General features: G+C 57.4%; 3 protein-coding genes across 4 annotated transcripts; 1 reads left to right on the forward strand and 2 right to left on the reverse strand.

Annotated features, from left to right (window-relative positions):
- Nucleotides 1-1,157: 1,157 nt before the first annotated feature.
- Nucleotides 1,158-4,540, reverse strand: KLHDC8B (kelch domain containing 8B). The gene is made up of 5 exons (XM_030956792.1): nucleotides 4,074-4,540; nucleotides 3,364-3,528; nucleotides 2,938-3,162; nucleotides 2,591-2,692; nucleotides 1,158-1,792 (listed from the first exon to the last, which is right to left on the reverse strand). The coding sequence occupies exons 1-5, from the start codon at nucleotides 4,444-4,446 to the stop codon at nucleotides 1,596-1,598; spliced, it is 1,062 nt and encodes a 353-aa protein (XP_030812652.1). The 5' UTR covers nucleotides 4,447-4,540; the 3' UTR covers nucleotides 1,158-1,595.
- Nucleotides 4,541-5,773: 1,233 nt separating this feature from the next.
- Nucleotides 5,774-9,867, reverse strand: LOC115908300. The gene is made up of 5 exons (XM_030956788.1): nucleotides 9,698-9,867; nucleotides 9,239-9,624; nucleotides 8,452-8,612; nucleotides 7,916-8,048; nucleotides 5,774-6,468 (listed from the first exon to the last, which is right to left on the reverse strand). The coding sequence occupies exons 1-5, from the start codon at nucleotides 9,849-9,851 to the stop codon at nucleotides 6,262-6,264; spliced, it is 1,041 nt and encodes a 346-aa protein (XP_030812648.1). The 5' UTR covers nucleotides 9,852-9,867; the 3' UTR covers nucleotides 5,774-6,261.
- Nucleotides 9,868-10,089: 222 nt separating this feature from the next.
- CCDC71 (coiled-coil domain containing 71) lies at nucleotides 10,090-20,284 on the forward strand. 2 transcript variants are annotated; one of them, XM_030956811.1, is made up of 2 exons: nucleotides 10,090-10,151; nucleotides 12,567-20,284. In XM_030956811.1, exon 2 carries the CDS (start codon nucleotides 12,628-12,630, stop codon nucleotides 13,798-13,800), a length of 1,173 nt encoding a protein of 390 aa, XP_030812671.1. In that variant the 5' UTR covers nucleotides 10,090-10,151; nucleotides 12,567-12,627; the 3' UTR covers nucleotides 13,801-20,284. The 2 variants fall into 2 exon arrangements, with proteins under 2 accessions (XP_030812671.1, XP_030812673.1); XM_030956813.1 differs by lacking the exon at nucleotides 10,090-10,151 and adding an exon at nucleotides 10,304-12,167.
- The last annotated feature ends 1,188 nt before the right edge of the window (nucleotides 20,285-21,472 follow it).

A 21,472-nucleotide genomic window follows, 5' to 3' on the forward strand; every position in this document is an offset into this window, starting at 1 on the left:
ATTTGGGGCTCAGTGTTGATGCTGGCTCTGGCACAACTGTGGTTTCTATGGCAACTCCAGAGGCAGATGCAGGGATGCTTCCAGCTGAGGTACCACCAGCTTAGGTATCCCAAGTTGTTCTTCCCAAATCAAAGGCAAACAGACATACAGTGCATCAGGACAGACCCTGCAGTCACTGTGCCAGGTGGGCACAAGAGGCAATGGAGCAGCAACATGAAAATGCCTTCTGAATGCTCTTTTATGAATAATTTCCAACTTTTCCCATGCTGTGATGCCCCCAGGACATGGCACAGCCTGCTCCAGCAGTGTGTTGGACGCTGCCACTCTCTGATGGGATTCAGTCTCCTGTCTCTACAGCCTTGCAGCCCACCCAAGGCTCAAGCTGGCTGTCTTCTCTGAAAGGTCAGGCATCTGTACTTGATATTTACCCAGACTTGTGAGATCTTTCTAATGTACCAATGAAGGACCAAATCCCTCACCTGCTTTCTGCTTTGGGTGTGGGACTCTGTGTAAAGCCAAGAGCAGCAAGGCTCAGGTGAGCCCATAGCACTGGGTAATTCAAGTGTCACCTCCCTTGATCTCGCAGGGCACCCCTAAACACCACCCACAGACACCACCAGTATGGAGCTTACATTCCCTTCCTGGTTGCCAGTAAGCAAGATTGCAGTGCTCCTGCCTACAGAAGCCGGACACAGTTGGGCTCAGCTCTCTCCCACACCAGCCATGGTTCATCCTTTGAGTTGGGGCTGTGGTGCTGGACAGGGCCCATGAGCCCTGACATTAGGCATCTCTTCTTTCTCCTCAGCATCCTGGCAGCCCTCAACATTCCCTGCCTCTCTCATACCCTGGGTACCTTCAAATAAGTCCCTCCTCTGCTGCTGCCCTCATCTCCCCACAGCCTCTTCACCCACAGGAGGCCAACCAGGAATAAGACTGTGCCAAGGCAGGACAGCCACTGCTTAGCTCCCCCTCTCCAAACAGGGACTGGATCTCTACATCACATTGCTCTGCTCACCCTGGAGGTGGGGAGAACAATAGTTACCCTTGCTCCACCATATGGGGTCACTGAACTCTGTCTTGGGAGGGGTTTTCCTGACAGGCTGCAGCATGTGTCTGCCTGGAGTAGGATAACCAGAGACGACATGACTCCAGTGGGATAAAACTCCACATGTTTCATTTATTTGAGGTGCTACATCACCTCCCAGGCACTGAGCTACAGGGCACCTCTGTGCTACATGAGACATCAACTGGGTCTACGACGACACAGCACTCACTGCTACACACACGGCACAGATACGCCGTGGCACAGATGGGGCCGGACAGGGCAGTGAGGCCAGCGGCAGTCCTGCCACCGCTGCTCCCTCCACGCTGCTGGCGATGGCCATCCCACCAGGCAGGAGTTTGCCCTGGGCTTCATTGCCACAGCGCTGCAGGAGCTGGGAGTTCCCACAACCACAGCTGCTCTGATGCCTGGCATCATGGGACAGAGGCTTCCTGGAGCCAGGTCACCCTGGGTGAACACATGGGTACTCACACACCCTGTCCCCGTCTTCAGGCACTTGGTGCTTGGCCAGGGCTGGTCCCCGGGGTCCCACTCAGGGCACATCACGCAGGCACAGAGCCTCAACAGCGCCACTGGGACCCTGGGCCACACCGCCGATGATGAAGAGCAGGCTGGGTGCTGGGCAGCTGGAGCAGGAGCAGCGGCCAGTGGGCATGGGGGGCAGCGGCTCCCACTTCTTCTGTGAGAGGCTGAACCCTTCCACCGAGTCCAGTGGGCAGGACTGGTTCCCTGTGGAAGACAGAACCACATCAGCCTCTGTGCAACTCCCTGCCCCTCACCCCAGGCTCTGCCTTTCCCCCTCCACATCCCTTTGATGCCTCAACAGGAGCCCTGAGCTGCACAGGCTTTGAGATCCCAGGGGCAATTAGTGGGGGCACAAGAGGATTAGCAGAGTCCCCACAGGGATGGCTGCTGGCACTAATGCCACACCTGCTGGCTCTGCCCCCTCAACCACTCCTCACCCTCCCTCCCTCCCCATGCCAGCAGTCTGCAGGGATAAGGCAGCTCCAGCTGCAGCAGGACTCAGGAGCAATGCCACACTGCAGGGATGCAGCCAGCACCATTCCCTATTCCCACAGTGATCTTGGGGGTCTGGCAGCTCTCACTGCAGGGCTGGCAGTGCTGTCGCTGGCACCAGGCTCCCCAGGCAGCCCTTCCTGCTGTATGCCCTCTGCTGAGTGACAGCTCTAACCTTTCCCCAGCTCTCTTGGGAGAGGGATGCAGCCCTGCAACCCTGCACAGCGGAGCTGAGCCACCACTGGACTGTGTGAGCCCAGAACACGGCACATGAGCAGGGAAAAGCCTGACTGGGGAGTGAAAGGGGCAAGGGACACAGTGGGTCAGCCAGTGGAACAGGGCAGTAGGGTCTCCCCAGCACTTGTGAGAGCATGGAGAGATGTTGCTGCAGACAGTGTTGCAGTAACCCCCTGGCTTTGCACAGTCAACCTCCCCACTGCCATGCAGATCACTGATGTGCCCCAAAGAATGGGGATGGGAACACGGCCACACGCCCATCCCCAGCATTACCGAGGCCACCCACAGCCACCACTCTTCCTCCCAGGCATCCAGCCACGAAGTCAGCTCTCTTCTCTTTCATACGGATGGTGCGGTTTGGCTTTCTCCACACACCTGGGTATGAGAGGGAGTGAGCATTGCCCGCTGGGGTTTCCCCTCTATACACCAAGGCCAGAACACCCACAGGTTAATCACTCCCTGGGACCAGGGAGCACAGGATTCACCATGGGTACAAGGGGCTGATGTTCAGAGCCCATATAATCACGTCCCTCAGGCACAGACACCTCTCACCAACCCAGACAGAATCATCCCAGACCCACAGAAGATGCTCCCACCTCACCCAGAGACATGGAGCTCACCCTGCGCAGGATCAAACATCTCCACGGTGTTGACAAAATGGGGACGGGAATAGAAGTTGTGGGGCCCTGGCTGCTGCAGCCCACCGAGGCTGAAGACTACTCCATCAGCCATTGCACAGGCGGCGAAGGCGCGGCGGCTGGGCACGCTGGGGTAGCGTGTCCAGCTCCTTGTCTCCAGGTCAAAAGCCTCGAAGGCGGTGACAGGCAGCTTGCCTTGCCGGCCTCCTATGCACAGAGGAGATGTAGCTGCCAGTGCCCCAACCTGGCACTATTGGTGTGCTCAGCAAGCAGGATGGGGCCTGCTGGCTGCAGTGCTGGGCACCATGGAGCCACCCATGGGTGCACCAGGTCATTCTCTGACCTGGGAACAGAGGAAGAAGAGGGTAGAGGCACAGGGGATGCTCGGTTTGCCCCAGCAGCACCTACCCAGGATGAAGATCTTGTTTCCCTGCAGGAAGGCAGAGGCCCCATAACACGGTGTGGGCATGGAGGGTAGGGGCTGCCAGTGGTCCTTTGCTGGCTCATAGACACGGACCAGAGCCTGGGGAGAGGTGTCCGCACCCATTCCCCCCAGTGCGTAGACAGCCCCATCTGGAAAAGAGGCAGCAGTGAGGCACGGGGATCTGTGGGCAGCACCGAAGGCTGGGAGTCCCCTCATGCCCTCCAGGGCAGGCAGCAGCAGTACTGCTGAGCCCCACAGCCAGACACTGCTCCAGGGCAGCCATGGGACAGTGAGTACAGCCAGGCCTGAGCCTGGCAATGCCCTGGCTGCACTGGGACCCTCTCGCCCCCCTCTCCATCCCATCCATCAGGCACAGACAAGAGCACAGGGCCATTCTCTAATTATTCTCGGCAGTAACATCTCCCTGGAGACACCATGGCAACACAGCCATACTGCCAAATCCTGCTTCCAGTGCGGCCGGCACCCCTGCCCGCTCCCACCACTGTCCTGACATCTCCTCTGTCCTGCCCACCACGCTGCAGCCTGGTCCATGCCACAGCATCCCTGTCCAGGGAGCAGACATGGGCACCACATACAGGGACCAACCCTGGCTCCTGGCATGCTGTGCTGTACCAAGACTCCAAGGATGCTTAGCAAACTTTCGGCAAGAGTCAGAGATGTTCCTATCCCTCACCTCTCTGCACAGCTGAGATGCCCATGGAGGGCTGAGCCAATGCCGCCTTCTTCTCCCATTTGCCCTCATCCACGTGGTAGACCTCAACGGAGGCGAGGGGGCTCTGTGCCGCATCCACACCGCCCACCAACAAGATCTGCTTGCCCAGGGCGAGGACGGCAGCGCCAGCCCGCGGCGTGGGCAATGGTGGGAGCGTGGTCCAGCGCTGTGCTTGGAGGTCGAGCACCTCAGCAGTTCCCAGGGCTCGCCCACCGCCCCCGCAGCCGCCCAGCACGAAGAGCTGCCCGTCGCGGTGCGTGGCGCTGCAGTACACGCGCCGCGTGGGCATGGCGGGGAAGGTGGCCCACGCGAAGGCGCCCGCGCCGGCCGCCATGGGCCAGCTCAGCCGCCTCGGGGGTCCCCGGGCTCTGGCCCCGCCGTGCCGCCCATCCGGCCCGGCTCGCCACTAGTCCGGCCCACGGCCTCCTGCGGGGAGAGCATCCGAGTCAGAGCCCAGGCACCCATCGCTCCCCCAGCCCCAGCTAGCCAGCTCCCCTTGGCGGTGCGACAGCTCCTGCTTCGCGGGGCTCCGCACTGCACCCCGGGCTGCCTGCCCACCCCCTCCGGGCTCCCGATTGCGCCCCACGGCTCCCTGTCCGCCCCCTCCGGGCTCCCGCTCTCTGCCTGCACGTACCTAGTGCTCTTGCTTCCCTAGGTTCCCGCACCCCGGGCTCCCACTACCCGGCGCTGCTGGTGCACAGCCCGCACTCATTGGGAACCTCGCACGCCCGGGGCTCTCTACCCGCATCTCCCGCGTCCGTACCCCGCAGAGGCTTCCCGTTCACAATCCGGACCCCGGCAGGTTCCTGCTCTCGGCGCACCGTCCTCACCCCCGGTGCTGCCCGCACTCCCGCCCGCAGCCCTCGGCGCTCCGGCGCACTGCCCCGCAGCCCGCACCCACAGGGCTCCCGCCCACAGCTCGCTGGCACCGGCGTCCCCCGGGCTCCCGCTGCAACGCTCGCGCCCCCGGCGCTCCCCGGATGCCCGCCCGCAGCCCCGGACGGCCGCTCCGCCGTGCCCGGACTGCCCGCTCCGCTCCGCTCCTCTCCGCCCCGCCGCTGGGAGAGGGACAGGGGCAGGGACCAGGACCGGGACTGGGACCAGGACCACCGCACTCACCTCTCCGCCCGCTCCGCCGCTCTCCCCGCCGCTCCGCGCCTCCGCCCGCCCCGGGCCCGCCCGCTGCCGGTGGGGGCGGCGCCGCGTCCGCCCCGGCCCCCCTGCCGTGCCCCTCTCCCCTCCGCCCGGCACTCCCGGTGCCACCGGCCCGCCGTGCTCCTGCCGCGTTCACCTGGCCGTAAAGGAACCATCGCAGGGAGAGGGGCTGGGGAGACCCTGGCTCTGCCCTCCCTTGCTGTGTGCTGCCGATGCCAGAGCCACGCAGTGCCGGGCTCAAGGAGTCGGGAACCCACCGTTCTACTCTAGAGATGACCCCTATCCTGTCACCACTGCAGGGACAGAACATGAGCTCAGCCCTAGTCTGAGCACGACCTTGCTGGGGTCTCTCAGCAGCATCAGGAAAGGTGCACATGGGTCTCAAACCCTCCACCAACACTTTTGTCCCCACTTGGCTGAGCCAGGCAAATGAACACGCTGGGAAAGGCGCTTCCCACCCACCAGCACAGGCAGAGCCAAGGGCAGGCAGGAAACTCACACAGAAATGAGCTAAAAAGGTTTGCTTTAAAAACAGACAGAAGTGACAAGGCATCCGCCGAGAACACCACACCACAAATGCCACCTGGGGATGCTGCTGCTAACACTGCACTCATCCTGGCACCTGCTCTGCACCAGCCATCACTGCAGGAGCAGGAAGTGAGGTGCAAACACTGTGAGGCTGCCTGCATCACAGGATGGTGGAAGGGACCTGCCTGGTGACTGCAGAGGGACAGTGAGCCCGAGCCCTCATGCAGAAGTGGGCACCACGGGCAACACTGCCAAAGACTGGAAAACCATTTCCTCCAAAAATCCCATCACACAAGTTCCCAGGATACTTGTGTTTGCTCATGGAAGGTCCTGATACGACTGAACGCCCACATCGCACATTGGAGAGGTAACAGCTTGAAGCAGGAGCCCGCCTGGGACTTTGACTGCATGCAGCAGGAAGCAGGTGGTGTCCCAGTCTGGAGCCACTCAGCCCCATGAGGTGCTATCACTGTCCATCCCACTGCTGGCTTGGGATGTCCTTCTCCACGCAGGCCAGGTAGCGGTCGTAGTTCTCCTCGCACCTCCTCACACAGTGCAGGAAATAGTCCTCATCAGCAATGGCCTCCAGCAGATTGGTTTGCACCAGGCAAATGTTGTACAGTGCTGAGGTGGGCACGCTCCTGGGACTGCGGCTGCCCCGCTCCGAGAACACCTGCAGGGAGAGCAGAGCCTGGCAGCAATGCACACACCCCGTGGTGAGCTCTGCCCTCCCCTCAGCCAGGCGCCTCCATGCTGCGTCAGAGGCAGGGGGCAGGGTGATCCTATCCCCACTGCAACAGCAGGTGAAATTTCTTGAGATTTCCCCCTCTCCCAGAAATTGCCTTTGACTCTGAACCAGCCTGTCACACATGTGCTTGGTGCTCCCTTAAGGAAACAGGCCACACCATGCAGCTGGAAGAAAACAGCTCTGTGGAACAGCTGACTCCAGGCAAACCTCTGCCAACAGCTCTTCCTTTAGCTACCACAGGATGGAACAGGGACTTCACCTTCTGATCTTCACCATGGCCTGCTTAAAGCCACCTGGCAATCAGTTTCACTCCTAGTGCTGCTCTGTCACCATCACTGAAATGGGGACAGCCCTGCAGAGCTGGTGGTGATGCAAGAGGAGGGGAGAATGGCTTTCCACCTACTGATTTTGGCTGCAGGACAGCAAGGTCCCAGCAGTGATGATGAGCCCTCGTGGGAAGACTCCCACGAAGTCTGCTGCTACCATAACTGGATCCTACCTGTGTGATCCAGCGTGGGATCAGCCTCAGGGCTGGCTGCATGGCTGCCATGAGATTAGCACAGCAGCCTGACTGACCAGCCATGCAGGCTACCAATGCCAAAGGAGGAACTCCTTGATCAGACAAATAGCCTGATGCTGAAATGCAGCAAGTGGAGCTGTGTGAGCCACACTCCAGCTGCTGCAGATCTGCAGGCAGCAGCCATTGCAGAGGCTCCCCTCAACCAGGCATGGCACAGACCAAAGCCTGGTCCTGACAGGTCTGTCCAGGCAGCAACAATTCCTGCCACCAGCTACAAATGTATAAGCTGAGAAAGCTTGTATGGAAGGGAACATCCAATGGGCATCCCACCCCTTTCCATTCCCAGGCTGCCTGCCAAACACTGCAGACAATTCACTGGCTGCCGTGCTTCCCCCCTGCACCGTCTCCATATGGATGGAAACAGGCAGGGGTTGAGGATCACCCATGGGCCTACAGCTCTTGTTTGAGCATTGACAGCTGTCCAATGGCCAGGCACAGTTCTGTCTGTGTAAACATTCTGTTTCCCAAGTGTGCTCCCCACAAACATTGCCCCTTCCTTCATTCAGGCAGGTGACAAGGCTGGCAGCCCTGATATCATTGCTGCTGCCTCCAGGCACAGGGCTGACTCAGAGGGGAGCAGAGGCAGCCAGCACCCGCTGTGCATTGCTGACAGCTGATCTCACCCTCCCTGTGCATCGCTGCCACCAACACTGATGGCACAGGATGCAATGACATCAGGGCTATGCCTTGACCCCCTTTGCAGCCTCATACAAAGGGGACAAAACATGTCTGACCTTGCCAGGGACAGCCCAGTGCAGGCTGCTGGTGCCAGAGGGGCCTTCAGCCACCTACCTGGGGGTGAACAATGGTGTCTCCATCGTCCAGCCGGATGTTGTCATCAATGAAGATGTGCTGAATGTCAGGATCATGGGGGTCTATCCACAGGGGCTTCCCACCCTGAGAAGAGAACTGATTTCTGGCCCACCTGAAACAGTTAAGTGGAGAAGGAACAGTCAGGGCAGGGAGAGGGTGACAGCTCCCAGGTAATGGCAGACTGTACTGCAGGCCCAGGGCACCCTCTGAGCCAGGGAAGCAGGACAGAGAATGTCCTATCTGGCTGCCCATGCCCTCCTAGGAATGAGGCATTTTGCATCAAGCTGACAAATCAGGGGGCCTTTGGAGAAAAGCAGGAGGTACACCAGGGGATGGGGACCTCAGAAATGATGTGAGAGTCCCATCAGGCTGCCCACAGGCAACATGGAGAGTGCCTAAGTGATAGGGACCCCAACAACATAAAGGCTTCAAAACTAGGAGCTATCCCAGAAACGAAGAGAATCACAGGAAAGAAGATAATGCCCAGGCCACTTTCTCAGTGCCCTCTTTCTCACCAGTCAAAGTGGTCTTGGAAGCCTCCAATTCCCTCAAAGGAGCTGAAGTAGTTGTACAGCTTTCTTTTGTCTTCCCGGGTGGCCAGACGCTCTGCTCCCCGCGTTAGCACCACCTCTTTCTTGCTGCAGCGAATCTGGCCAGGGGTAAGGTCCACAGGGAGCTGCAGGACCACAGAAAATGGGGAAGGAAAAGTTTCCAAAGCAGACAGGTTGTTTCACTGGCAGAGACACCAAACAGCAGGGTGGAGACTCCCCACCACTACAGTGTGGGAGGATGGTGCTGGGAAAACGACAAGAGGAGGCATGGAATGCATCCAACCAAAAATCATTCCTTCCCCAGGGATGGAAAGGAACGACTTCCCCAGGGACAGAAAGGAATGTCCTCCTAGCTGCACACTGCCCCCATTTCAATCTCTGCTATCTGAAAACACTCCAAGGAATAACTAAAGCATCTTCTAAAGCTCATTCCCAGCACTCCTGCCCAGTGTGCTGCCAGGGGAGCAGAGTGCAGCTGTAATCGGCTCTGGGCCAGGGAGCCCTGCTCTGCTGCAGCAGCCCCTCCTCGGGAGGAGGAATGCTCTGTCCAACACGGGACACCCCAAGAGGAGACCATTCCACATAGGATCTGCACACACGTGCTCCCCCACAGCTCACAGCTTCATCCAGAGAACTCGATGCTTTTAAAAGCAGTCTGGCCAAGCAGCTCGAGAGCAGTCTGACGTGGGGGCTCCGTGGGACCATCCGGCCGCCCTTCCCCATCACGACGGACCCTCAGGGTGCCACTCACCGCCACGTCCCGCAGGGCAGGGAACTGCGGGTGCTGCCCGTCCAGAGCGCTGCGGACGGCCTGCAGGGCGCGGGGCAGGTCGGTGCCGAAGGTCCTGAAGACAACAGCGAAGGCCCTGCCATCCCGGTGCAGCGTGTCCAGGAGGCGGAAGAAGGAGGGCAGGATCAGGTGGTAGCGTTTGCCGGGCTCCCCTGGCACCGACAAGGCGTCGTGCGGCCGGCCCGGCCACTCCAGCAGCCGCAGGTGGCGGGCGTGGAGGTCACGGAAGCGCCGGCCCGGGCCGGCCTCGGTGAAGGAGGGGTCCCGGCCGTGGCGGCTGTAGTAGCTGAGGGCGCCGGGGCACGGGGGCCGCAGGGACGGGCGGTCGCTCACCCACTCCCACTCGCCTGGAAGAGAGGAACGTGCTCAGCCCCTGCACCGCCACACCGCGTCCCCGGTACCCCCGGCCCCGGCGCTCACCGGCAGCCCCGGCGCGGCCCCAGGTGACGGTGCTGAGAAAGGTGTTGAGCGCCGCTCGTGGGGCCTGCCTGGTCACCGTGTCCGCCACCACCACCGTGTTGTTGAGGTCCACGTGCAGAACCAGGCGCCGCCGTCGCCCGGCCCCGCCGCTCATCGCCCCGACACCGGCCCCGTTACCTGGTGACGGCGCCGCTTCCGCCTGCGCCGCTTCCGCTCGCGGCGCCCCCTGCCGGCCCGGGACGGCCCCGGCCGCCGTTGCCGTGGTCACGGCGGGGCCGGGGACGGAGGGGCGGAGCGCGGGGGCGTGACCGAAAGGGCTCCGTGACTGTGGGCGTGACCACGGCCCGCGGAAAGGGACGGGAAGCGGAAGCGGGGGCGCTTCCGGCGCCCCGCGGGCGGCCATGTTGGAGCGGCGGGTGCGGCGCAGCGGCGGGCACGGGTCTGGCGGCAGCCGGTAGGTTGGGGCCGGCGGGCCCGGGCCCCACGCCGGCTCCCGGGCGAGGGCGCTGCCGAGCCGCCCGCTGGGGCGGCCTCGGAGCGCTGGAGGCGGAGCCGCGGCGCTGAGGGCCCCGCCCCGGCCCCCGCCCCCCCGGTCCCGGGAGCCGGCGCGGGCCGAGCGCGGGTGCCGCACCCCCTGTCTGCACCAATCACCTCCCGTAGCCCTGCAGGGAGGGGCCGGCCCAGGCAGCCTGCCCGCCCCGGGGTCCCTCCGGCCGGCGGGCCGAGCCGTGGGGAGGGTGCAGCGGGAGCGAGGGACGGGCGCTCGGGAAGGGGCATCGCCCGCGCCGAGGGGCGGGCCAGAAGGAGAGGCCGAGCGAGGAGCTGGCGGGGTCTCCTTGGGACTGCGCACCGGCCTCCGGCCCTACAGGCTGCCCCAGCCCCGCGTCTCGGCCCTGCCGGCAGCCGCTTCCCCCTGCGGTCACCGGGAGAGCCCTTTCCGTGCTCGGACAGCCGGGCCTCTAAACCGGTGCTAGCCTCGACCGTCCGGTGCTGTGCTCGCACCGTGCCGGGAGTGCTGTGCTCCCGTAGCCGGTGCGAGTGACAGCACGGTGACAGCAGTATGTCACGGGAGGGAACCTGCTGTCAGGAGGTCACACTGTCCCGGGGTGCCCGTGGCCGGCTTTCCTCCAATACAGCTGGCACTGCACCAAACAGCACCGAGTGGTTGGATGTTGGAAAGTCCTCTTCCCATGAAATGTCACAGCCAGAACACCCCTTCAGATGTCCCAGCTGCTCCTGGGCTTGCTGCAGCCTGAAGATGATCCATTTTGCAGCCTGTTGAGCACATGTTGTTACTTGTGCTTGTTCGTTGGTCTCTGCCTCACCACATCAAAATTACCATTACACCCTCTCTGGCTTTCCTGTGCCTGGCACTGCTTGGTCACTTTGGAGGTGGTGACTCTCACTGCTGGCTGGTGACGCTGGCTGGGGCTCTGTGGGATCACTTCCCTATCTGCCTCCCCTCCTTCGTGGGAGATCCCCCGCCTGCCTCTGAACAACTGCATTATCCTCCTCCAAATCCCTCTTTGGCCATGACGTCTGCAGAGCACTTGACTGAGATTAGTCTGTCATGTGGAGGTTCTTACTCCCCCACTGACCTGTGCTTTCCCTTCTGTGGCTGCTCTTGGCTTGTGTCTCTTCCCTGCTTGTGCAGCTGGCGGCAGCACGGGCTCTGCTCCTGTGCTGTGGTGAGACCAGAGTTCTGGGGGAACATGGGACATGAGCAGTTCCTTGTTCTGGCTGCTCAGACGCTGACTTCTCCATCACAGCTTTCTTGCCTGTGCACTGCCCTGTCCAGAACTGTCTCTGACATCACCTGCATTTCCCTGATCAGGGTTTTTAGCGGAATCTTCATTATTATTTTGAGAGTATCAATAAAGCAAAAGATTTTATGTTGGTCTGGCGTCCAGCTGTGGAGCTGTGAGGCCGCCAGAATCAGAGTTCTCTTGAAGGACTGCCCTGCCACCCAGTCCTGCCTGGACTGCCCTTTTGTGCCTATTTTTCATTGAAAGCAATAATTGATGCTTTTATGCTGGGCAGGCAGCTGCACAGTGCCCTGAGCGTGATCCCAGTGTTGTCCCTCAGGCCTTTGTACACTTGGCCCTGGTGATGTGTGTTTCCTTCATACCGCCCTGCTTGAATTTCCTGCTTCCTCCTCACTTGGCAGCAAGTGTCCTTGGATCAACACCAGTTTGCTGTGACAGCAAGTTGTGGACCGTTGTTCAAACAAGAGAACAGCAAGGAGCAGTACTGCCTTGCCACAGCATTCAGCATCAGTGAAGCACAACTGGAACAGCCTCCAGCCCTGCTGCCAGGTCTCCAGGAGGAAGCTGCAGCTTTGGCAAGGGACTCAGAATCAATTTTTGAGCGGCATCAGTTAAGAAGCTGAGAAATTGAAGATGGTGCTGGGATGCAGTTAAAGTGCTTAGGCATTTCTTAGTGTTGAGATGGCTCGATGGCGCTGGTTGAGGTGTGTACACAGGGAAAGGGTTCAATGAGGGCTCAGTTTTTCCCAGGGAAAATGAGATCTGGTTATCCAAAGCTGGGGTGGGTCAAACTCAAACTGGAAACGAGCTGGAGATTTTGCTGAGTTAATCATTGGAGTCCTTCATCTTGGGGTGTATTGGATGGGATTTCCTGAAATCTTTGTTTAGGTTGGAGGATGTTTTTGTAAGAGATGTTTTAGTTTTATTTCAGAGATAAATGAGTGACAGGTTTTTCTTGGTGATGCTTCTATGTTGGGTTGAGCCCAGAATCTGACCCAGGGTTTGCGACCAGCCACGCCTGGGCTTAATGGTTTCAGGTCCCATATTAAAAACTTGGATAATTTCAGTTGCTGTAAGCTAACTGTCTTCTTTCTCCTTTTGAGGTGTCAAGGGTTGTTTTTCCAGTAATTTGGACCTTTTTGAAGCACCTGCTTGCCTAATGCCATGAATATTGCGGTGAACAATGAGGAAGAAAAAGCTGTCCATTCCTGGTCAAGAATTTCCTCTGCAGGACAGAAAGTTCTGGAGGAAGCCCTCCGAGTCTTCAACCCGATGTCCAAGGATCTTTCGGACACAGAGACCCAGCTGGTGGCCTTCATCCAAGGCCTGAAGGAGGAGGGCTACCAGCCCACGATTCTGAGGAGTAAGGATGTGTACGGGTACAGCTCGTGCACGGCAGTCACACCGAGTCAGACGGGAGAAAACACGCAGCGCAGCTGTGCCAGCACCACTGAGCCCACCCAGAGTCCAGCCAGGAACTCAGGGGCAAAAGTGGCCCCTTTGCCCACCAGCATTCCGGTGAGCTCTTTGAAAGTCTCCAAAGGGGATTCCAGAAATCTCCTCTTGAGCTCCTTGAAGCAGACAGGATCTGGCACATCCAAGGCGGCAACAGTGGGCTTCCCTACAAGCATGTATCCTGACGTGTATCCAGCTATGAGACTGTCAGTGGTTCTGGAAGCCCTGGTGCCGCTGAAAACTGCAACGTCCTGTTTGGAGTCCAAGTACACACAGGGGCGTCTTGGGATCTCTCCCTCAGACCTTAAACTCCTCAAGACTTCAGGTCCACCAAGGCAGTTTTCTTCAGGCAAGAGCACTAAAATAACCGAAGGCAAGGGGTACGAGCGTTTAGTTAAGAAAGCACCAGATTCTGCCACCCATGCTTTAAAGCTTCTGAAGGGACCAAAGGGTGGAGTGCTGCAGGAGAGCAACGCCTGCAAAGCCTCCGGAGTTCTCAACGGGAGAGTCGCAGGCAGCTCGTCCCAGGACTGCACCACAGCACCACAGCCCAAGACCTTGAAAATCAAAGATAAGGAAGTTCTGCTGGGAAAAACAGAGTGGAAGGACAGCAGCACTTACCAGGAGGGCACTAGGCAGAAGAAGAGAAGAGCTACAGAGGCTAAAGAAGCACCACAGAAGAAAAAAGCAAATGCCATTCCTGTCCGAAAGAAAACTCGAAAGGCTCAGAGCACTTTGAACCTGCTGAAATTCCGGACCATCAAGGTGGGCAACTCTTCCTCTGATGATGAAGTGAGGAGGAGAGCACAGAAGATTCTTAGGGTCAACCTGTCCCCTGTGATCCAAATTCAGCCCTTGTCCCATTCTCATAGTGTCCCCTGAATTTCTTCACTTTGTCACTTTTTTTTGTAAGTAAGTAAATATGAGCCTGGCACCAGAGCACAGAGAGGCTTAGGAGTGACTCTGTGTCTCTGGTGCCAATTTGCCCACTAACCTGCAGACAGAGCAGCCCACTCTCGTGCTGTTCCTGCCTGTCTGCCACTGCTGTGCAGAACTGGCTGCAGAAATCCAAACCCCTTTTTGGGAGTGTGGGAAGGTGACTCCGGCCAGCATCGAGCTGAGCAGGCTGGAGAGCTCACTTCTCACCACGCTCCCCTGAACGTGGCAGGCTGTGCTCTTATGCAGGGGAGAACACAGGACTTTCTCATGACATTGATGCACTGTGATATTGCTCTTTTCCAAGCTGTACATTTACTGGTTTTATTTTGATCAAATTTTATAACTTTATTATCTATATATCTATATATCCATATATGTGCATATGGCCCAGGAACTGTGGGAAGATGCACTTCCTCCATCCCTTTGGGATTGGGTTTGATAGCTTTTGTTCCTCCTTCCCTTCAGCTAGCCTTTTGTTGAAAGGTGCCAGAATTCCTTTGTGGTTCATTGTTGTGACAGTCTGTCCTGGGCTCCCTTGAGCAGCTCGGAGGCAGCAGCAGTGTAGCCACTTGTTTGGCTCCAGAATGCCAAACAATCTGGAGAATTACCAGCTGGTAGTTTTAATCCTATTTTCGGTAACCTCTGCATAACAGTGGGGGAGTGTCACAGGGCTGCAGGTCTGTCTGACATCTTTAGGCACCTCCTCCCTTTGTGGGTAGCAGAAGTTTTGAACACATGGTAGGGATTTGCCTCCAAAGAGGATTCCTCCTCAGCACCCAGCATTACTCTGCTCTCCTATACCCCAGGTGCAGCTATGGGTCATGAAGTGTGACTGTTAGAGCCAAAGGGCTGGAATTGTTAGCATGAACTGTGTGGTGTCCTGCCCCCCATGTAGCTGCTCTGCTGTTGCTGGGTGTTCCAGGAGCAGATCCCAGGTGCTGGTAGAGAACTGTTGGTTTTGGCTGGAGTTAAGCCACAACAGAGACACACACTGTGTTTGAATGCTTTAGCTACATCCTGCCAGTCCCAGACTCAGTGGGATGCTTGAGCCTGAGTTAAAGCAGAAAAGTAAAAAATTTGGGAGGACATACACCAGCACTTAAACACAGAGAGTCACTTTCTGTGGTTTGTGGGGATGAAGCAGTAGGAGGGGAGATGGGCATCGTGTGGTGGGTGGCAGCCTTGCTGTGCCATCAGGGATGTCGTGAGAAGGTGTGTGGCAGGTGTGAGAGCTCTGTGTGGAAGGAGGAGTGCAGGCTCTGCCATCCCTAGGAGGCACTGCAGAACCACTGCACACGGCTGCTGTCACCTCCCTGCACCGGGGCACGCTGTTGGATCAGAACACAGCTCTGTGATCTCTGCACTCCACAGGGAGGGATCTACTAATCCCAGGAGAAACACCTCGTTGGAGCAGTTAGTGCTGCTGCTGTCAACTGGAAGGGACAACCTGGTGTCCTGGGGAAAGGAAGAGGCATTGGGCTGGGTATGGGCCTGGCTCTGTACATGGCTGTCTGCTCACATGTCTGCAGCAGTAGTGTAATCCACTCATTCTCTCACCAGCTCAAAATACCAGTTGTCTGACCTAATAATCTCTGTGAACATTGGCTGAAGGGATGAGCTCCCCAGGGAAGTCCCAGATTCTTATATTTGAGCCCCACCCCCCAAGCACCTGGTTGGATTTCAGTGCTTTATAAAATGGGTCAGTGTCTGGTCCCCAGCACAGAAAGGAAGACTGTGGTATGGAGAGAAGAGAGGAGGTTCGTGACAGGGTGAGAAGGCAGGGAAGTTGAGTGTTCTGAAGTGCATGTGTGTTCTCTCACCCACATAGAGCAGGGTGGAGGTTCACTTTCACTAAGCAACCTGGTATAGTGTAAGGTGTCCCTGCCCATGGCAGGTTGGTTGGAGCAAGATGATCTTTAAGATCCCTTCCAATCTAAGCCCTTCAGTGATTTTATGATTCAGGGAATGATTGCAAGCCCTGAACCCCACACTTGGATTCTGAGTTGCTGTCAGACATCATAACTTGCAGTGTTTGAGACTGACCTGTGAATGCCGCTGCTTGGCTGCCAAGGAGAAGGAAATATTTTCTTCTGCTTCTGTGTTTTAAAATGCCCTGGCAGAGAGTTCCCTGTCCTGACCTGGTGCTGGATGAACAGGGGCTCTCCATCACTGTCAACTGGCCAAAAATTGCTTTGTTCCTTTTGTTCCCACTCCTTCAGACCTTTCTCATTCCCACGCTCTCAAATGCCAGGTCTTGAAGTCCTGCACTGGTGTTTCTCTTTTGGGCTGTTTCCCGAGGAGGGCTCTGAACTCCTGCCTGTGGTATTGCTGTCAGGCTGCTCAGCAGCTTCCCCTGTTCCCAGACCCTTATAAGGGCACTGAGAGCTGTCTTTGGAGTCTCCTTATGCAGCACAGGCGTCCCAGCTGAGCACTTGGCCTCCTCTGGGAAAAACAACGTACATCAACAAGGCTGAATCCAGGTCGAAGCCTCTTTTCCTCCAGCCTGAGTGGGAAGCTGAGCACCTGAGGCCAGCTTACCAGGGCACATCCCTCCTCATCACTGTGTGTCTTCTCTCAGCTGTACTGCTGCCTGCCTCTTCACTCTTTTCTATCACCTCCTGTCTTTCACAGCTTGGGTCTCTGCCAGTCAAGGACTTGACTTGTATTGTTGCTTAACACATCCAGCACAGCATCCAGCCTTTGTGCTGCCGTGCCTTTCCCAGCACTGAGCTGAGTTCTGTGCGTGCTTGGTGATGACAGTTTGCCCTGTGTCCTTCCCAGGCCACCAGCAAAAGGTGTTCTGCTCCACAGGGAGAGACATGCTTTGGAAACACCTTTGAGTCACTGAGACTGCTGCCAGGGAAGTGAGCACTCCATAGCTGTATGCTCGGGGACTTGCTCATCACCAGTCCCCTCTCTGTCAGCTCTCCTGCGCATCTCTAGCAGACCACAGGGCCCTGAGCAACAGGGCAGCGCTTAACCTCCATTCCCTGCCCTCCTGTTGTCTCTTCCTCCTCTTGCAGGTGCTTCAGGAACTTGACTGAAAGGGTTGCAGGTTGTTATAGAGGGGCTTTACAGCCTCTGTGCCAATGCCAGCAACTGCTGCCCTGGTACCAGCCAGCCCTGGCAGAGGGGGTGCCTCAGTCTGGTGTGGGTTGGCTCCCCCATCCTTCAGCTCATGCCCGGGTGTGGATGCTCCTGGTGCCCTTGGCACTGATGTGCACGAGGCTGCAGAGGGGCTCTGTGTGGATGTTGCTGTCTGCTGTTTAGGGAAGATGAAGGGTTTGATCAAACCTGGGTTACCTAAGACCTGGTCTAGCCAGAGGTCTCCCCCACAGGTCTCTTCCATCCTGTGTTATTCTGTGGCAGCTGAGTAACACTTCCAGGGACTGTGCAACAGTAACTGGCAGGCACAGAGAAATGCATTGCCCAGAGCGCTGTGGTCTCTGCTGAGCGTGTGGTATGCACCTTGTTCAGACCTGTTTTTGTATTAGTCACTTTGAATTCATCCAAGTGCCTAACCTGGCCTGTGTTGTTCTGGGCACTGCGACAGCAGAGAGCTTTGGAGACTCTCTTAGGAATGCTTTTAACGCATGGATTTGTGCCACTGTCGCTTCTAGAAATGATTCGGCTAGCGGTCAAAGGGCTGTTCTTCCAACTGATTTTTTGGAAATAATTTCTCCTTTTATTCAGCTGCCAAGAAGCAGTTTATGCTTCCTCTCCACCAGACAAGGTCCTTGAGCTTCCTGCATGCTTCAGATGTCCGTCAGCAAGGTCTGTGGGGAGAGCAGCCTGTCCGGCAGGCAGCTGAAGGGGAAGCTGACATCAGATACCAGTTGAAATCACAATGTTAATTGGTAGAAATGTTCTGAAACTCATGTCCACTGTGATCAGATTTCGCCATCTGCCCCTGCTTATGGTTGTAGAAGTTTCTCTTCAGCCTCTTCCCTGAAAGCCATGTAGCATGTTGCTGCTGCTGCTTCTAAACTATTTGCATCCCCCATGAGCCAGTGCTGTAGCAATTCTTGTACAGAATTTCTTAAGCACTTTTTTTTGCAAAAAAAGAAGGGATTATTTTGTTACTCCTGCTTGGCAACCCACAAGTGGTATTTCAGTGTGTGAATGAGGTGTGTGTGCTTCCTGGAATGCTCACCTCACTGGGCAGCTCTCAGACCAGTTCATACCACCAGGGCTGGGGTTAGTGGGCTGAGATTCCCCCCACTGCCTGGTGCTTCCTTGCATGGAGTTCAGCCAGTTGCCAGCTAAGACTATGCCAGGGGAATCAGCAGCAGAATGGCACAGATGGGTAATGGTGCACTTGTGGCTCCATGGTCCTGCTCCACAGCTGCCCGTGGTTTGTGGCCTGTCCTCCAGACCCCCCGGTACACCAGGAGCATTTCTCCACTCCAGCTCCAGCTGTGGCAAGAGGGCTTGGAAGGCTCTGGGTTTTGGAATTGAGCACAGAGTTTGTGCCCTCTTGTGCTGTGTTCATGGCCAGAACTTGCCAGCGTGTGGGGGGTTCAGCCAGCCCAGCAGTTCTTCCCCTTGGGATCCAAGTTCCCTGCCCTGTCTACAAGCTGGGCCTTTGGCCATGGCTCAGGGGATCCCTGGGTATGGAGAGCAGGTTTGTCTCTCAGCTCCAGCTGGGCCGTGTGACTCGGGCTGGGCAGCTTCCCAGGCAGGTTCTGGTGGGAGGTTCCTTTTTTTGTCTGTGGTTGACAAGGTCAGTGCTGAGCTGTGGAGCACCGGCTGCTCAGCCAGGCTGGTTGGTTTTTGTGGAAGTGACAGTTTCTTTTTCAGTCTTCAAAAGGGCACTGGCCTCTTTGCTCCTGTGCTCAGATGGGGATGGCCTTGCAGGAGCTGAGATGGCCTACAGAGAGGACAGCAGTTTTGGGATATCTGGCACCTTCCTGACAATGCTGCAGCCCTCAGCTTTGCCAGCTAGGTGGGCTGGCACAACCTGTGGAGAGCACAGCAGGGCAGGATGCTCCTGAGCCCTCACATTGTGGACTCTGCTAGAGAGCACCATGCTAGGGTTTCCCTCTCCTTGCAGCCTGTTCTGCCTGGAGCTGGGTGCTGTTAAGAAGGTGCCAGGTGCCTTGGAGGAATCTTGTCCCAGAAGTCATGAGAGGCTAGCCTTTGTCACCAGGTCATCCCTGAGAGTGGAATGAAGCTTGTCTGTAGTTGTGACACTGCTGGAACTTGCAGGTTGGCCAGCAGCTGCCTCCAAAGCCATGGTGCTGAGGCCAGGCCCCTCCCTTTGCTTAGGAGCACTAAGGAAGGCTGGTGAAAAAGTGAGAAGCTGGGAGTAGGGAAAGCTAAAGATACCAGCAGCACCTGGACAGCCAGCAGCCTGCTGCTTCTGTGTCTGCTGCAGATGTGCAAACAGAGGAGCCAAGGCTGTGGCTTTCCACATCACTGTCTTCCCTCCATCCCTGCCTGGCCACAGAGCTTCCCCTACCCTGCCTGGCAGCAGTACATGGACACTGGTGCTGCAGGTGAATGGGAGTCCTTTTGGAGCAGGCACCCCCTCCAACCCTTCATTCCCATCCTTTATCGGTCTCACAATCTGGCACTGCTCATGTGGCCTCCAAAACACCTTCCCCAGGAGTCCCTTAAAGGCCTTATTATCGTCTGGGACTCTCTCCTTATTGTCTTAATTAGCCCTTTCCATTCCTGTGTTCCTGTGGCTACAGGCAGCCCCTGTGAGTGTCTGGTGATTCCCACAGACACAGGCACATGGTGCTGTTTGAAAAGAGAAGGTGCTGCAAAGCTACCCCCGAAATACCTCCCCTCCTGCCCCTGCTCCACCGCCCTGCCCAGGCTAGGACTGGGACAAAAGGAGTGTCAGTGGTGCAGCTCTCCTGAGCTGAGGAGGAGCATTTCCTGAGCACAGGCATGGCAGCTGCTCTGAGTGACACAGGGGCTCTGGGTGGGCACTGCCCAGCCACTCTCTGCCAACCAGCATCTCCATGAGAGCTGTCTCCACACAGCTGCACCGACCTGCTCCAGCTGAGAGCAGCACCTTCGGCTCTGCTGTGGCATTCCTTGGTGATGGGGCATCCCGAGCAACAGCTGGGGAGCAACAACTGCAACCCGCAGGAGGGCGAGTTACAAACTTTGTATCACGATTTTACAAATGACCATCTTGTTCTTGAGTGAACTTTTTACTGTTTCATTTGTTTGTGTAGAATGTTTCTGAAGTTCTAATAATATTTAATGTTAATATGAAGCTGGGCTGTTCCACACTCAATGTTGTATATTTTGGAATGGCATTGCTTAGTGAAAAGACAGCGTTAGTATTATTCCACTCTTTGGAAGGGAATGGGACAAAAAACAGACTGTCTTTTTTCTTAAATGAAGTGAACTTTTTGTTATGAAGTCCTAGCAGGTGTCCAGCCCTTCAGTAAAATGGTGCTCAGAACCACCCAATGTGTCCAGCGTTTCTTTGGGCTATGACAGACAGCTCCTCCCTGGGCTCCTGCTCCCAGCCCTGTGTCAGCTCCATGGAATGGTGTCTCCCGTGTGCCCAGCTGCTGCATGGGGCACGCTCAGCTGCAGACCACACGCCCAGCTCTTCTCCCCAGATCTCCCAGGGAAGTTTGGCATTACTCAAACTCCATTAAGGATTGCCTGGTTTGGGGTGGGAAATACCCTGGATGTGTGTCACTGGTGCCTAACTGGGATAAATCCACATTCCTGGTTAGTTCCTAGAAACATGCAGGGTGGCACTGTGCTGGCAGGTTCTCTGCCAGCCCCAGCCTGCCTCCCCACCCTCTGGCTTCTCTCTGGATCTGCCCACTCCGCAGCCGGGACCCTCTGCCCAGCTAATTCAACAGAAGCACCATTGTTCCACGGTTTGCGATCTGGATCCAGTTTGTGCTGCGGGGCTGTCAGTGCACTGACCCAGCACTAATGCTGGTGGGACCGTGGCCCTGGGCAGACAGCAGCTCCGGTGCTGTGCTCATTCCTCGAGAAGGGAACTGGTTAAGTAATTCTCTACTCATTAAGGATGTTCGGGAAAGTGCTGGCTGCCTGCTGCGTGCACGGAAGTCGGTCCAAGCAGGGCTGGCCAGGCGTGAGAGGCTGCCCCTGGAGCCCAGGGGCTCTGCCGAGGATGGGGGGTGCGGGGAGGGGTGTGCCCTGATCACTGCTGGAAGGTGCTGGGGCAGCGAGGCTGTGGGCACCCGAGGAAGCAGGGGATGCTCGGCAGTGTTCAGACGCCGGTGATGGAGGGCAGAGCTGCTGGCAGATCTCCGCCAGTGGAGCTGCCCCCGGACAGGTCATGTCCCCGGGCAGACCCGGGCCACCCCCGTGCGTTCGGCTCTGGGGCAGAGGAAAGGATTGCAGCTTGGCATGGGAAGTCAGAGCAGCCTTCAGGGAGGTGCCTGGACATGGACTGGGATGCCTCTCTCGTCCCTCATATCCCACTGAGAATCCTTTCCTCCCACTTTTACTTTGCTTTTCAAGGCCAGAGATCCTGTTACAATTGCCTTTATCAGGCCTCTTTGGATCTCCTCAGAGCAGATGAGGTTTGCTTGGCAAGATCCCGTGACATAGACAGGCTGGCCAGCGCTAATGGCTTTTTGTCAGCTCATCTCCTGCCTGCTCTCCC

This window comes from Camarhynchus parvulus, chromosome 12 (assembly GCF_901933205.1).
Source record: "Camarhynchus parvulus chromosome 12, STF_HiC, whole genome shotgun sequence".
Taxonomy (NCBI): Eukaryota; Metazoa; Chordata; class Aves; order Passeriformes; family Thraupidae; genus Camarhynchus; species Camarhynchus parvulus.

Coding starts and splice junctions, on each gene's coding strand:
- KLHDC8B (XM_030956792.1), bottom strand. CDS start 4,446: ATGGCGGCCGGCGCGGGCGCCTTCGCGTGGGCCACCTTCCCCGCCATG. Junction 3,529..4,073: donor CATCTCAGCTGTGCAGAGAG/GTGAGGGATAGG, acceptor CCTCTTTTCCAG/ATGGGGCTGTCTACGCACTG. Junction 1,793..2,590: donor GGTGGCTGTGGGTGGCCTCG/GTAATGCTGGGG, acceptor TGTCTTCCACAG/GGAACCAGTCCTGCCCACTG.
- LOC115908300 (XM_030956788.1), bottom strand. CDS start 9,851: ATGAGCGGCGGGGCCGGGCGACGGCGGCGCCTGGTTCTGCACGTGGAC. Junction 9,625..9,697: donor GGGCCGCGCCGGGGCTGCCG/GTGAGCGCCGGG, acceptor CCTCTCTTCCAG/GCGAGTGGGAGTGGGTGAGC. Junction 8,613..9,238: donor CTGCCCTGCGGGACGTGGCG/GTGAGTGGCACC, acceptor GTGGTCCTGCAG/CTCCCTGTGGACCTTACCCC.
- CCDC71 (XM_030956811.1), top strand. CDS start 12,628: ATGAATATTGCGGTGAACAATGAGGAAGAAAAAGCTGTCCATTCCTGG.